This window comes from Dunckerocampus dactyliophorus, chromosome 13, assembly GCF_027744805.1.
Source record: "Dunckerocampus dactyliophorus isolate RoL2022-P2 chromosome 13, RoL_Ddac_1.1, whole genome shotgun sequence".
In the NCBI taxonomy this organism is placed as follows: domain Eukaryota; kingdom Metazoa; phylum Chordata; class Actinopteri; order Syngnathiformes; family Syngnathidae; genus Dunckerocampus; species Dunckerocampus dactyliophorus.
In genome coordinates this window covers 18183758-18200014 of record NC_072831.1, presented here as the reverse complement: position 1 = coordinate 18200014, position 16257 = coordinate 18183758, and the positions used below count along the sequence as shown (strand labels likewise).

Below are 16257 nucleotides of genomic sequence, written 5' to 3'. Positions count from 1 at the left end.
GACTTCTTTCTCCATATTCTCTACTTTAATGAACTCATCAGTCACGGGGCCAGCAAGCAATCCAATTTTGTTGCCTCTAAAGCAGCATGCATGGTGTTATGTCTCCGGAGCATACCTTCCCAATGGGAAGTGAGGCTACTGCTATCTGCCGCTCATCATGGCATCACAAACAAACTGTCACTGATCCTCTTATCCTGTCTTTGTGTCTCATCCTGGGAGTAAACAGACACCACCTTAATGACTGACAAGCTCATTACCCGAATGTTTCAATAAAGGATTTAACTTTGTGCTTCAGTTTTTTCATTAACATAGAAAGTCAGAAGGGCACACTTACTTTAGCACCGTCAGACAGTTTACTCACTGAAGAACATGTTTTGTATGTGTGCTTGTATATTACCCGGCAAACTGTCACCATCAATGTTTTTCAATTTGACATGTAGAGGAGGACAAGGCAGCAGTGAACTCTGTAGGGAATTTGAACTAGTGACCTTCCGGTCCCTGGTGTATTTCCCTAACTAGTATAGCATGCTGCTGCAGGCCCTTAATGGAGCGTTACAGCAAGTCTATACTTTGCGATTAGGTACACACTAACATGAGGGTGTCCCTAGGCCCATCAGTCACACACAGCCCCACAGAGGCAACCAGGGAAATTGGTCTGTGGAAGCTGGCAGAGTGGACAGAGTGAGACGTGGATGGATAGGTGAAGGGATTCAGTCGGAAAAACCTATTCTGTGTCAAAGTAAGGCTCCATAGTTGGTCTATAAATTTGCTTTGCATCCTCAGCATAAACCTTTTAATTCAGTTTTCTTTCTTTCGTTTATGATTTTAAATGCTAAGCAGAAAGAACCAACTACCAGGAACATTTATAGATAACATGAACATCAACAAAAATACAGTATGTTGTTTATAACGTGAATGATGTAATATATTGATGTAGTGGTCCTTGGGGTAAGCAAAAGCTTACTGTTTTCCTCGCTTCTCTTTAGTCGCGTATTGATTTCTTAGCTCTGACACTGCTCAAGGTTGTACACAAACTGTCTGTTCCAGTGATCCTCAATAGGCAGGATTTAAGAAAAGTTGTATTAGTCATTTCAAAGCCATTCATAAATATTGTTGGAATACCATAGAATTACCATAAATTGCGGTGTATAAGCCGCACCGGTGCATCAGCCGTACATGTCCACGTCATAAAATGGCAAATCACACTCACAACAACCCTGCCAACTACTGGAGGTAAGTTTATATTACAGTAACAGTCTGACTCACGGTGTCATCTAATAAAGAACACCAAACTAATTACACAGCAACTTAACACTCAAAAGGTGTACCTCAGAAATATACAAACATGTACCAGTGCGAGTTAAAAAAAAATCCCATAATGCATTTCGTTTGAGCAAACACTCGTGGACAAGCAGCAAAGAAAATAGATAGATGCATGGATGGCACTGCAATGTTGCCTCTGTCCACCAGAGGAAGCCAGAAGAGCCCAGAGGGAGGCTGACATCATTGCAAAGAATGAATGCGTTGCAATGAATGCTTTGCTCAGACGCAATGCCTTGTGGGAGGGCTTTAAAAGAGTTGGTTATTTTCCTTTTAAATTTGGATTGGTGCATGTTTGTATATTTCCTAGGTGCGCCCTTTGAGTGTTAAGTTGCTGTGTGATTAGTTTGGTGTTCTTCGTAAGATGACACCGTGAGTCAGATTGTTATATTTTTATACTGTTGGGTCGAAAGGCATGTTGTGAATGCATTGATAGCTCGTGATTGACTCCTCTGACTTTTCCTCACTGACTGCCGTGCAGCACAGTATTTGAACAATTAGGAGCAAATCTGAAGCAAAGGAGATGTCACAGGATTAGAATTGAGCCATAGGTTAGTCACGCCGCGATATATGTCTATCGCCGTTCACCTTTTGCTGTATTGCAGAGTTTTTTTAGTGCTGTTTTTTTGTATTACAGTGTATAAACACTGTTACGGGCCTGCCCCTTTAAGAAGAATTGCATTGTGGGAAGTTGTGTGTCTCTCTCGTCCCTCTCTCATCTGTCTGCTCCACCCAATGGTTGATCAGTTCAATTCAAATGAAGGTTTTGTTTAAACAAGAGAGAAATGTGAGAAATTGTTATTGCCTGTTTGAGAAAAGTGTATAATGTTTATGGTGAGGGGTTTTAAAGCCTTGAAACATATATAATAATTGTAAAAAAATGAAGTTGGCCACTTTGCAGGTTTCACTTATTGCGGGCTATTTTGGGAACCTATCCCCGCGATAAACGAGGGAACACTGTATAATGTTGTATCAGCTGGTGGCGACATACAGCCATAACAGAAAAAATATGTCATGACATGTTTTCCTTGGCTGCTTTTTTTTTTTTTTTCCAAAAACAGGAACATATTTTCAAAAAGTATTCTAATAATATGCTTCTCTCCCTCGAGAACATTTGAATGCCTCTTTATATCTGCGTGTGTGGCTGGCAGGCCACAAATTTTATTGGCTGCAGTGTGCCAAAAATACTTGGTCTTCTGGAACAGATTCGTTGTTGTTACGTTCAATTCAGTAGCTCACTCCCTGAAGACCTGGCTGAAGACTTGACCGAAAAACACATAAGGGGCCATATGGAACTGTACCCCAAAGGGACAAGACAATGACAATATGGGGTGCGGGAATTCGTATCCCATGTTTGTATAGGCAAGTGTCCATGGAATTGCCATAAGACTGGACATAAATTAGCTGAAGAACAAAACCTACCCAGACAGGACACATTCTGTCAGTATTTGGCTTCATCACATACTACCTCTAATCTCTTGCCTCAAGCCTATACATGAGCGGCATCCCCATCAGTGCAATTAGACTTTCCATTGCAGGCGCCTTTCCAAGGCAATCTACCAAAGCTATTTCTTTTTAAGATGTGGAGCAAGTGTTAAATGTTCCAGGCCACCAAGTAGCGTGGTAAAAGCCTCTATGCGCTATGCCAAATGGGACAGATGTCTCTATCAATCAGATCTTGCAGGCAGGGCAATAATATGTTCTAGATGCTGTGGACAGACTTATGCATTATGAAAGAAGAGTTTTTAATGACAGTGCTGACACCCTAAATGTCATTTTGTTCAGAGAAGGGGATGTCTCTGGTCTATCAGTCACTGACATGATTGTGTCACATTGAAAACAGTTTTCTGGTTATGGGGGATGATGGCACGTTTCTGCTTTTGCCTGATTGTGCCCCAGTGCACAAAGCATGATCCTTGAAGTTATGTTTGGATGGGTTTTGTGTAACTTGATTGTAGAAATTCTTCCTGTAAATGTGAAAGCTGTTATACATCAACTACATAGTCCATATACAGTGGAACCTCGGCTAGCGTACACTCCGATTTTTCTGTTCGCGTCAAATAGTTACGCTGACATTTTGCCTCGATTTGAGTACATCTTCCGGTTAGCGTACAATATGACACACGTTGTGTCGTGTTATTAATACACTTTGAGTCCAACTGTGTTCTTCATGTACGTATTTGTATCACAAAACGTCCTTGTTAGCAGTCTATTAGCTTGCTAATACATGGAAACATGAAGCGCAGGTCAGCGCCGTTGCCTGTCTATGATGTCATCAGTTAGTACTTTGCTAACTAACACAGCTATACCAGAAGTTCCAAAAATGTTACGAGTTATTTCTTGAATTCGCCTTCTTTATTAAATGCTGGCACTTGCAACTTTCTTTGGCTCCATTGCGGATTATTTTGGAGCCGTGATGAAAAGAAAAGCAGAGATTTGAGGTTAGAGGTGGTGTACGTGTTGAGCTTGTTGCTCCATCGCTGGCTTTGTCAACAATCACGTCTTCAATCAATGTAAAAGTAACCTAAAATGTTAATTTATCCATTTCGTTTGTTATTTATATGTATTTCTAATTTTTCTCCATGTAAAACTGTAATTGTAAAACTATAAAACTGTGTTTTGTGTTAACATTTTAGGGTTTCTGAAAAGGTTTAATTGGATTTACTTGATTTACTTATTGAAAAAATTCATTCGGTTAGAGTATGTTTCGGTTAGTCGGACATTCTGGAGTGTATTAATGATGCTAACCAAGGTTCCACTGTAGTTTACTAGTATACTACCCGTATACTACTTCATCTTACAATGTACACCGACTGTCTACTCTTATACTGACTTCAGCTGCTGGACATTTTAACTGTGATTGTTTTTACCATTTGTTTTTTTCAATAATCATTTTGCAACAAATCTGTGTTTATGAGTATTCTTTTTGGGACACTAGAGATTTTTCCTCGGTGTAAGATTTTTACCCGTCTTTTCTAATGTGTGCTGCAGTCTCCTGCGGGGAGCATGACAGCTAGTGATAGTAATTGAACAGAGGTGGGCCCAATCGAGCATGGCTCTTTGCAGTTAATTGAATTCATGACTGAATACCTCTTCTCCTGTCGACTGTCCAGTGGGAAACTCAGCAGCATCCATCTTGGGCATCCCGGCAACTGTAAATCTCCATGAATATCTCATATTTTCCCTTCAGTGTGGCAGCGCCACTCCTGCTAGGACTCGTTGAGTTTCTCCCCTCAGGACAAATGGCAGTCCTTCATTACAACCTAGATTACATCTTGAATTCGGTCTCAATTGAGTCTGTAAGTGTGTTTGTCTATGGTTTGCTTCCTTTCTCTCTGCTAACAAAATACCAGTAGCTTCATATTGGTGGTTGTTTTACAACAGTAATTCTCAAATGGTGGACCCCAAAAGTGGGTCGTGGAGTTAATTTCAATGGGTTGCAGAGTCTTTGCCTAAAAAAAAAAAATAGTGTAATGACCCAATGTCCGTGAACGCATCTCGCACCTGTGTTATTCGCTTGCTACGCCACCACCACCTTTACGGGCGGCTCGGTCAAGCTTGAACGGGACTTTGAGTGTGTGCGCCGTCTATCTGACAGCTAGATGGCTAGATATCGACTGGAGAAGAGGGTGCATAAAGCGAAGTTGTGCGTTGTGTTGTATGGGGAAATTCCACCCATACCAGGTACAGAATAACGGTACTGCTTAACGCCCAATTCGTTCTATTGGCCCAGGCAGAGGGGTGGGGGGAGCTGCTCACTCCTCTGGCAGCTGTCAGCCAAAATCAAGGACCGCCCTGCTCCATCGACCCCCAGTGAAGCTTGGCTTCCTTGGAAGTGATGTTTTTTGCCAGTTTATCCAGTCAGGGTCTTATTTTCTTGCTGTGAGCTTCCATGTGCTGAAGCTACAGCTTCAATGGAGATTTACTATCGCGTCCATGCTCCTGCCGAGGGAAAAGAGATGGTGTCAGAGAGCAAACTCACTCAACAGCAGATTAATACTCAATATACAGTACTCATGAAATTAAACGCATTCTAGTGCACTTGCAGTTTTTTAAGTCTACCAATTTAAGTTTAACAATGTATATTTGACCAATTATATTATTAAATTTAAAGGGGAAGTTCCGTTTCCCCTGTAGTCAGCGAGCAGTCATCACTGATATACAGTATCATAAATAATTTGGCGTCTCTGGCTCGGTCTTTCTTGATATTTATAATTTGCACGGCTGTGTAATTTAATTTAAAATATTGTGATTGTAATTTAAAATGAATTCATTTAGCAGGTTCATACTATGGCAAATGAGAAATCGTACTCTGCCTGCCTCTCCAACAATACATCTTAATAGTCTTTTGTCTGCCTAGTTGCTAATTGCATTTAACTGCTACTGTATTTTCTTAAATTGCATCCTGTAGATTGATTAATTAGTTACATTGTCCAACTGAACCAATAAACGCCTTTCCATAAATAGACACTTGCCTCTTTCCCCTCCCAAAAAAATAACAGATGGTGCCCATGGGTAGCTGTAATTACCTTGACTGGAGGCACGTTTCCACCAGGTGCGGTTCAGTGCATTACATTAGGTTAGCGTTTGCATGGCGACTGTGTAGTGAATCGTCTGTAGTGTCGTCAAGTAGCAACACAAAGACGGTTTTGTTCTTTTGACAAACCAATCCATGGAAACTGGATTGAAAATAAACAAATCAATTCCAAAAACATAAGGCAAACAAAATACACATCAGCATTCTCTTGGAGTGCTCCTGCTCTTTTCTTCTTCAGCTGAGCTGATCAGGCAGGTCTCTCACATTCACTTCCTGCCGTAAGAGGAAAGTAAAAACAACAAACATCAGCATTTGTCGCATCACCCTAATATAAGTATTTGTATAAAGACCTCCCTCAAAAGAATGTTTCCTTAAAATGTGCCAGATATGCCTGGCAATTGAGAAAGACAGATGGTTTACACCAGCTTTAGCTATAGCTACTTTCAATCTGCAGTCCCTGGGCAGCTAGGTTAGTTAGCAGCAGAGCACTAAATGGAGCTCCTCTATTGTTTTATTGCAGAGAAATAAAACATTATCACAACAAAAGCATTCTGGTAGTTGGTCGTGAGGTAAAGGTGTGCTGTGAATGTTCTGTATATCGTGTGTATAGTTGTCCTTTGCCACGGTTTCACGGTTTGAACATTGTGTTTTTTCAAAAATGTAATTAACTTTAAAATGAATGCTGTTTTGTCAGTCAATCAAGCTTTGCTTATATAGCCCCTTTCACCAGTTGTAGCAAAACCAAAGTGTTGGACAACAGTGCAAGATAAACGGCAAAAAATAACGATGACGATAATAAAACAAATGAAATGTAAGCATTAAAAACAATACAAATAAAGGGTCACATTGCTCTTATGCAGTTCCGAACAAATGAGTCTTAAGTTTTGCCTTAAACAAATGTAAGTCTGTGATGGTCCAAAATTCAGCAGGTAAGACGTGTCAAAGCGCTGGACCAGCTACAGAAAAGAACCCCATCATCCCACAGTTTGTAATTGGACCGAGGGACCTCAAGCAGCTGTTGGTTAGCAGACCGCTAGGCAGTGACATGTGTGATGTCAGGAAGCTAGAGTTGACTATGTTTAGCTGAGTGTTAGCAGTGTGGAGAGAAGCGTCTTTGGTTGAGACTGACTACTGTGAGTTGTGTCCGACAGCAGCTCCTGTGTGAACGTTCACTGCATATGCATTCTCCGCTTGTTAATAAAGCAATTGTGTGCATCATGAGTCTCTCTTTAAGCACAAACAGTATTTTACACTGCTCACTATGTGTCAGTAACATTACATTGATGAGACGATAGCCACCGCACAAAATATGCTGTCAATGCTAACTCGTGAGTCTGTGTTATGTCTTATTTCCACCAGGTGTTCCCAATCTTTTGGAGGGGAGTGTTCTATGCTCTAACTACGAAATATTCATTTATAAATAAGGAATCCTACTTCGGATTTCGGAAATTCATTGTGGATTCTGCAAGCTGATAGCACTTTGATAAAGATGATGAGAAACACTATTGAATTCCATCTCACCAGGAAGTCTGCATCAAAAGTTGTTTAGAGAGTTAAGTATGTTTAAAATCAGTACAATCATTTATCATTGCTGAAGGATGGGCATAACATTATAGAGAACATGATCTAACATTCTAAATTGTTTTTTGAAATGGGCCAATAATGATTATTTCAATGATGTTGCTAGACAAATTAAATTTGAACAGTGGCAATGCTACGTCTTACGACTTTTCAAAACAAGGTTTCAGCAATTTGAAACGCAGTTTGCATGTGGATAAACAGCTGAAATACATATAAATATGCATACAACACGATATACAGCACATTTTCAAAAATGTTTGCACAAATGGCTTCAGTCAACCTATCCGTGTCATTGTTGTCAACAGCTGTAAACATTGACAATGATTGGTAGCTGTCTTTCTGTATTCCACCAGAACTTTGGCCTCTGTTGAGAAGCTAACGTGCCCTCAAGTCTCCTTTCCTGCTCTTCTCCACTCATACATCATTCACCTCACACCGCCAAACCAACCCCATGAGCACAATGATAACAAAACACCCTGACTCCCACAGACAATTCATTCCCATACCCGGGCCCCGGCCAACCTGCTTGTTCTCACGATCTGACATGTGTGATTTAAGGACTGCGGTAGGCCAGGATTTCAGCAGCCGTGTGAAGCCAAACTTACTTGCTCCAGGAACTCAAAGCTTCCCGCATTTGGTTGTTATATTCAAATGTCACTGAACTAATATAGATTGATGAATTAACATACCTTGCCCTTAGGTTTGGGGATAACTCTTCCTTCTCGTGATGAATTGTCTTACCTGCATTAAACTGAAAGAAACCCCACTGAATGCATAATTCATGTCTGGAGAGAACGCGCATCGCAGGATGCATCCAGACCCATGCAGATGGTCATAACTGCATCATTTTTGCAGACAAGTGTCACTACATATTGCTTTTTTTTTACCATTCAAAACTTGTAAAAGCTGAGCTGCATCATACAAAGCTGTTCTAACCAAGGGGGGCGTTCATTGCCAAAGTCATTTACTCAGGCAAATGTGCTTTTTGGATTTTGAAGTGGGAAAACTCACTGAGATATTAACACCATGAGTTAGAGTAAACATGGCGCCCCAGCGATGTCTTTTTATCCAGTAATAAATGTCACCCCTCTATCTAATCCATACAGTTGATTGTGCTCATTCTTTAAAGAGCCATCATGTTGCTTTGAACACCATCATCATGAAAATATATGCTAGATAGAATAATATTTAGAAAGAAACTATTCTTTCTGTGCCAATGTGTGTAACTTTCTGCTTTAAGTTAGGGTGGTAAATATATCTGATATTTTAAAAAGAGTGCCTCTTATTTAGGTACACATGCGTAATCAAATTCCATTCATTATAAAAGACCTTATTGCAAAATCTGTCCTAAACAAACAAACAATACTGACAGAACTTGAATGGTATCCCTGGGGATACATTGGTTTTACACCCTTTGTCCCTTTTGGAAACATTTGCATAAAGAGCAAGGATTTGTGCATTGTACAAAGACAATTTATTTTACGGAACATGCTCCCAGTTTCGATATTTATAACAATGCTTTGGTAGTGCCGTCTCAACGTGGGCAAAAACACGTATCTCCATCCTACTACTTGATTATTGGTCATAGGGTTCATGCAACGAATACTCGCCATTCCTTGCCAGGTAGAACAAATGCACTGTGATTGCACTTTCATCCGTTTGTGTATTGAAATAAAAGGGAACATCCAGAATGTTTGTTGGGACACACTGACATTTAGTGATGTGTTGACGTAGCATTGTCTCTGGTAACAGCTAAGATGCAAATGAGATGCTCCAGAGTCTGCCAATAGACTCCTCCTCTCCTGAAGAAAAACGGTGTTTGATTTAAGACTCAAACAAACAATTGGATAGAAACCAGTGATGAGTGAATGCACTCAGATAACCTAATGAAGGTTACCAATATTAAGGGCATAATCTACAGGTGGTCCTCTTTTTAAAACATTGCTTGTTACGACGTTTTGTGGTTATGAACACACTCCTATGAATGATTGAAACTGTACAGAAGAAAAAGAGAAGTGGTTATGTGCAAGCAACGGAAAAATACTTAGTTATGTTCTTTGCAGTTAGCGGTTTATTTGAACTCTTCTTAATGTAACAGTTGTTGTGGCAGTGCCTGAAAGAAACAGAATGTGAAAGTGAAAAGTGAAGGGAAATTAGACATTGCAAAACGCTCAGTGGAGAAGTGGCGACACAAACGGTGTCTGCATTCCCGGTCCAAGCTGCTCAAATGCCACCATCATCAAGGATAGAGATGTCTTCTTGAACATTTGAAAGGATCTTCTACTACGAAATGGACAGTGATAACCAAGCAATGTACTGGTCTCATTATTAAGGCTTCCTTCTCCGTGTCTCTTGTCTCTTTTCCTTGTCCCTGTGTCTCCCTCCCTTGCAACGCCACTCCCCGTATGCATGGTAACCACAGTTTTTATGTCTTTTTCATTAGTTCCATTTAATAATTGTATTACTGTATCTAATGTCTTGCATGTGTTCTGTACACGCGTGAGTGACTTAGGAGTTAATTCAGGTGTAAGTTCCAACTTACACTCAATTTATATCACAGTCATCAGAATGGAACTTGTTGGTATCCCAAAGACGACCTGTAGCGTCAAAAGATCAATAGTAAATAATTACAACAGCTCCACGTGCGGGGAATATTCAAACTGAAATGAATCTCAGTGTTTATCACGGCCTTCCAGAAATGATCTGGATTGGAAATAGGAGGGGCTATTCACATTTAGTTAGCCGTTTGCAGTGAATGGCGAAATACCGCAATAAAGCGATACACCCATAAAATGTCTAAATCCATTCTCTTCCGATTTTGGATCATCATTTGCAATAAATGTGACTGTTGAAAATATTACATCAGATTTATCTCCAGAACCCTCTCCTTCCCTCTTTAATTGTCCTTGTTTACTCGTGACACAATCCATGTTTAAGAACCAAAAATATGCCTCAGACTTCTGAAACACATTTAAAGAATAAAATGTATACAGTAGGTACTTGCCATTAATGGATGATAACGTACGATGATTGATGAACAGATGAAACTGGAGTCTACCTGGCTAGCAAGTGCTTTGCTAGCCAAACAAACAGCACACAACAATACAATGGTGCGTTCAAGGACTGACGAACAAAGTGCAAAATCTCACTGCTTGACAAAAAACATTCAGTGAAGCATAAAGACATAAACATGTCAAATTGCGGGCTTTCTAACAGATGCTAGAATAGAATAGAGTACAACAGTCTTTATCGTCATTGCGGTTTGAAACAACACGTTTGTGGGGGGTAGTCCTCCACGGCAGTACACACTTATAAGACAGAAAAACAATACTTTAGGAAATGAAAAACATAAATAAAAACACACATGTACAAGTAAAACTGTGCATATTTAAATAGACATACAAAAATAATGCAAATATAAATATGAAGCTAGTATCTCTGTATCTGTATAAATATAATATAAATATACTGTACATGGGATAGAAAGGATACTAGAGAAATGCAGTGCAGCTTTATTAAGGTGTGTGTTCCTGTGCTTGCAGTTCTTATGGCCCAGGGGAGAAACTGTTACTCTATTTGTATGGGACTTGATTGACCTGAAAGGCCTTCCAGAGGGCAGCAGGTCGAACGAGTGGGGGGCGCAGTGGGATGTGTCTACTGTGATGGCTTTGGTTGTACTCCAGCAAGGATCTGGATACAGTATGTCTTCCAGGGAGGGCAGCAAGCAGCCGATGATTTTCTCGGCGGTGTTGGTAACTCTCTGCACCTCCTTTCTGCTCTGAGCTGCGGAGCCAGCATACCACACACTCACAGTATGTGAGCACGTTTTCCACGGAGGAGTGACAGAAGGCCAGCAGTAGTAGCAGTTTCCTGTCCAGGTTGTTCTCCCTGAGGACACAGACAAAGTGGACCCCTTGCTGGGCCGTCTTCACGAAGGCCGTGATGTTGTGTGTCCAGGAGAGGCTGTCGGAGATATGGGTGCCCAGGAACCTGAATGTGATCACAGTCTCCACATGTTCGCCATTAATGGGGGGTGGTATCCAGTCTGTGGTTCCTCAAATCCACAATCAGTTCTTTCTCAGAGAAAAGAAATGTTTCGACGAAAAATTTGTGGATTTGCAGGACCATGAATGCCGAATCGCAAATGTGCGGGAATCCAGTGTACTTTCTATCACTGTCTGGAGAATCGGCACAGAAGCCACAACTGTGTCAACATTATCCCTCCTGTCATCGATGCAGTCTTTATCAGACATTCAACATGCACATCGGCCTGCATGGCAAGCAAATCTGCACAGAACAGATCAAGGACACTGTTCAGTAAGCCAAGCTTGTCATTCATGATAAAAATCAGTCTTTATCCACTTGAGAGAGGGGAATATCAAGATGTTCATAAGTGAAATCTTTTTTCCTCACATTTCTTTTTAGTTTCTTTTCTGTGATCAGCTTCTGGTGAGTGGGGTGGAGATGTCCACGGTCTGAAAATATCACCTGTCTGATTTGCATGATATGCAAATGGAAGCAGGATACAACTGAGTTGTTTAAAATGATAATATCGAGTGTGTGCAAGACTGCGGAAATGAAAGAGAGCTCCAATTTTGCTACCTGCAAGAGTATCTGGGTCAGGTTTTTTTCTGATGAATACTGTACTCAAATCCAGATGCTTATGCAGACCCAGGCAAGCTATTTATCTTCGTACAACGCAGCCTCAGGATTTCACGCATGCTTTGCAGCCAGGACATAAATTAGCCTGTGTCACTGACTGATGTACTTCTGCAACGGAACTGTAGAGTTTCTTCCATTTGTGAGATATGTTACCCTGAGCAGCTGATTTGTATTTTGGTGTTTGACATATATTGTAAATCTTGCAGGGAACAGAAAACACAGAACACAATAAGGAATTATATTTCAAAATAAGATTTTATCTCTATTGTTTATTCGTTCATTGTGTTATGTCATTTTGCCATGATACTTTCATTTTAAGATCTGTACTGCACCGTGGTAACATTTTGGTTTATTATAAACAATAACTGTCAACAAAATAGTAATCTGTTATGTTTCTTGCATGTAACTTTCTTCCAGCTTCCTCACCAGGCCCTTCCATCACACTCAAGGGCCAATATCACTGTCACCAAGGACCTGGGATCCCACTGGACAAACTGTGTGACTTCACTACAGACTGTCCACTTGGGGATGACGAGGGCGAGCGATGTCGTGAGTACATTATGATCACGTGTCTGCTGTCTGACCTTCATCTCTGTATTGTAACGCCTGAGCTGAGAAGTCCGTTGGCTGTGAGGCAGCTTCATTAACGAAGCCAGTGATTCCTGCCTAAGAGATGAACAGTTGAGTGTCACACAGAAGCTGTTCTCACAAAGAGGGAGAGAAAGGCAGAAAAAACAGAGTGCAGATATGCTTGGCAAGCATTCCTCACCCTTCGCATATTCCTGGATTGTTATTTCTGTCTCTTTGCACCTTCAGTTTTCTGCTTTTTTTCCGAGGTCTTTAGGAACACTGGCCCTCCAATATCGGAAAAGCAATAAACTATTGTTTCAGTTGAACCTTTCTCATATGATGTTTTTGTTTGACTATTGAATCATGTTTTCAAGAGAATGCTGGTTGAACTTAAATCAGTGCTTCTCAAATAGTGGGGCGGGTTCCCCCTGGGGGGCACGGTGAAGTGTGAGAGGCAGCGAGGACTTTCAGTATTAGTGCAGACCTGCCGGCATGTATGAATTTGTCGTACACAGCATGCGATTTGACTCGTGAATTTGATTGTATGCTTCACTGCTCTTCATTTTGTTGCATTTTGCTGGTTCCTCTTTTGAGTTCAGTCTGTATGTACAGTAGACTACAATTACTACAATAGATATTATCAATTTCTCAATCATTTTTCAAATCGGGGGCGGGGGGACACGAAAATATCTCTGTCCCCCAGTGGGGGCATGATAGAAAATAATTTGAGAACCACTGACTTAAATGTATGACTTTAAAGGTCCCACTGTCTTTTCTAGTGGTGCACTGCATCATACTGAGAGGGGTTTCGTATTTTGCTATGCAAGTAGATAAATAAGATGATGAAAATAATATAGAGCAGTTCTACACCACTGTAAACTGTAAGCAGTGTTGTCTGAGTGTTATTATTTATCAAGGCAGAATCTTGCATATAGCGCTTGTACTGGATCTCATTAGACATACAGTGGAACCTTGGTTAGTGTCATTGATCTGGTCCAGACGGCCCGACTCAAACCAAAGCATACTCTAACCGAATACACCATGTGCTATTTACAATTCTTACACTTGGAACTAAACTGTGTGTGTGCATGTGTGGACGCGTCTGTACGCGGTCATGCACACGTGTGTGCATTTGCATGTGTTAGAATTTCCATAACCTTCTGCACGCTATACTCCTCCATGCTCTTCCACTTCCTCCTTGCTGTCGAGTGTGTTAATACATGCAAATGATCCATGCCAAGCTCTTATCAAATGCACTCCTGCCACTTTGTGACCGTTTTTATGGTTTGCACAGCTGACAGTGACATCTATTAGTGTGCAGTTGTGTCATCACCTCTTTTTGCCTCTCACACAAAAAAACGTAAAAGACGTATAAAAATGTCTTTGGGATTGGGCGGTCGGGTTTATAAAAATATAAATAAATCTTTGGTACTGAATGAGTTCATAAATTATCACTGTTTTGTGGTTGACTACAACCTATTGTTAGACCAAAAATATGCATATTTAACCAAATTTGACTAATGTTTGGCCAAAATTAAGCATTTTCAAGCATAAAATGGCTAAATGAACTAAAATACAAAAATATAAGCCATTCAGAAAACGCAATAAAGACACATTATGATATATAGTATTCTACACTGGTCACTAGCTGTCAGTAATGCTGCATTATATTACATTGATATGACAATAGCCACCACAGGAAGAATTGTCGAGAAACCAGAACAACAAGAAACTTATATATATATATATATATATATATATATATATATATGCTAACAAGGATGTTTTGGGGTCCAAATATATTAACAACACAGTTGGACTCACGCGGTGTATTAATAACCCGACAAGATGCACGCCATATTGTACACTAACCAGAAAATGTTTGCAAACTGAGGTAAAATGTTGCCATATATAATTTATGTTAACCAAAAGTCACGCTAACCGAGGCATATGCAAACCAAGGTTCCACTGTACAGCTGGTGTGTTTTGGCTGGTGAGTGTACATGTAAAGACTATAATTTGAGTGTGATAAGACACAAACCACAGTGCCTTGTAGGCTTATCATTGCATGTCTCTATAAGGTTTTTCTCTCCAAAATCTCCACTCACCTTTACCCTTGCCATGTTAGAGAGGAGCACAAACACATGAAGGTCTGCTGTCACTCATGGCATTCATTCTGCCTATCCATTTATTCTTAAAATAGTATTAACCTTTATCCTCTGTGAATGAGGACAAGCACCACTAATTTCAAGTTCATTGTCATATGTGCCCCTCACAGCCGGCTACACTACCGTAGGCATTGGATTTTATTTTCATCTCCATCACTCAACACAACTCCTCACAAAGCGAATCACTGTCTGATACCCTATTCACTGTGATCTATCTGTGTGGTTCCTGATTGTATCTAGTTTAATCCTTCATAGGCTACACTGAGGCTAATTAACAGGGAAAAGGATGATCATAGCCTATGTCAATCGCAAAGAATTGAACATGAACACATGAACATACTTGTAGAAGTAAAGTTTTGTCCTTTCTATCTCTACTACCCTGCCGCTGCAGCATTATGCATAAATGCATTCTGCTTTCTTTCAGTCAAAGCTTCATCTGGTTGATCTTTGTCAATCTAAATTCTGCCAACACCCCACTGGTTTCCAACATATTCCTTCCAACTTCAGAGGAGTACTGCCTCCATCAAAGGGGATGCAAGCATAAATTTTAAGTGGTAATCTGCAAGTTTCCTCCATTGGCACATATGACTTTCTTAACACTCAGTGAAGCAGATGCTTTGCCTTTCCATTGTAGTAGCTGGCGCTGATCGTGGTGATTAACTCCTCCTTATTGTTTATTATGTTTAAGTAAAATGTATTGCAACAATATGTAGAATACCAATGAGGAAAAGGCATTACACATTTGAAAACCAAAAAGATTGACAACTATGACCTGTGCAAGTATATTGGATTGGCTGTGAAAAGAAATAGGACACAACGCTTTGAAAATAATTAAAGAAATGAGCTGACAAAGTGTACACATTCTGACCTGAACTTTGACCTCAGCTATTACGTGCTTTACATCATGGAAACGTAATAATGTTTCTGCTGCCTTAGTAACAGCAGTGACAGTTGAGTTTGACATATCCAACTCACCGCAAGCCCGTGAATGCATCTACACTGTGTTCTGACTGCTTATTGGATGAGCAAGGGAAGGGGGAGGGCGGCCAGTGTGTGCAGTGAGACACAAAGGATACGTCTTGTGAGTGTGCTAACCCCGCAGTAAGCTATCCACAACTGTGAATATGTCCCGAAAAATTTTTTTTCGGAGAGTTGAATTCTGAATGGGAATATTCCTTTTCCTTTACTGCCAATGATGCTGGCTATGTGCCGAGAAATTAGTAAAAATAGAAAATGTAACCTTGAAAGACATTTTCAAAACAAGCACTCAGCTTTTTCTGAAAAGTACCCGACTGCCGATGAGCGCAAAAAAGAGAGTTATTTGGGAACTACTACGGAAGGTTGAGCAGAGCAAACATACTTTCAGGAAGTGGATGAACACTCCAAATTCAACTACAGTTGCTAGCGTTGTGGCTGCGC

At 40.5% G+C, this 16257-nt stretch overlaps 1 protein-coding gene across 2 annotated transcripts in view; it reads left to right on the top strand.

Annotated features, from left to right (window-relative positions):
* alk (ALK receptor tyrosine kinase) overlaps nucleotides 1–16257 on the top strand; it is a 375499-nt gene that overhangs the window by 273179 nt on the left and 86063 nt on the right. For both annotated transcript variants that reach the window (XM_054795492.1, XM_054795494.1), the window contains exon 6: nucleotides 12518–12649. In XM_054795492.1, coding sequence (XP_054651467.1) covers nucleotides 12518–12649 — 132 coding nt within the window. The remainder of the gene's footprint in view (nucleotides 1–12517; nucleotides 12650–16257) is intronic.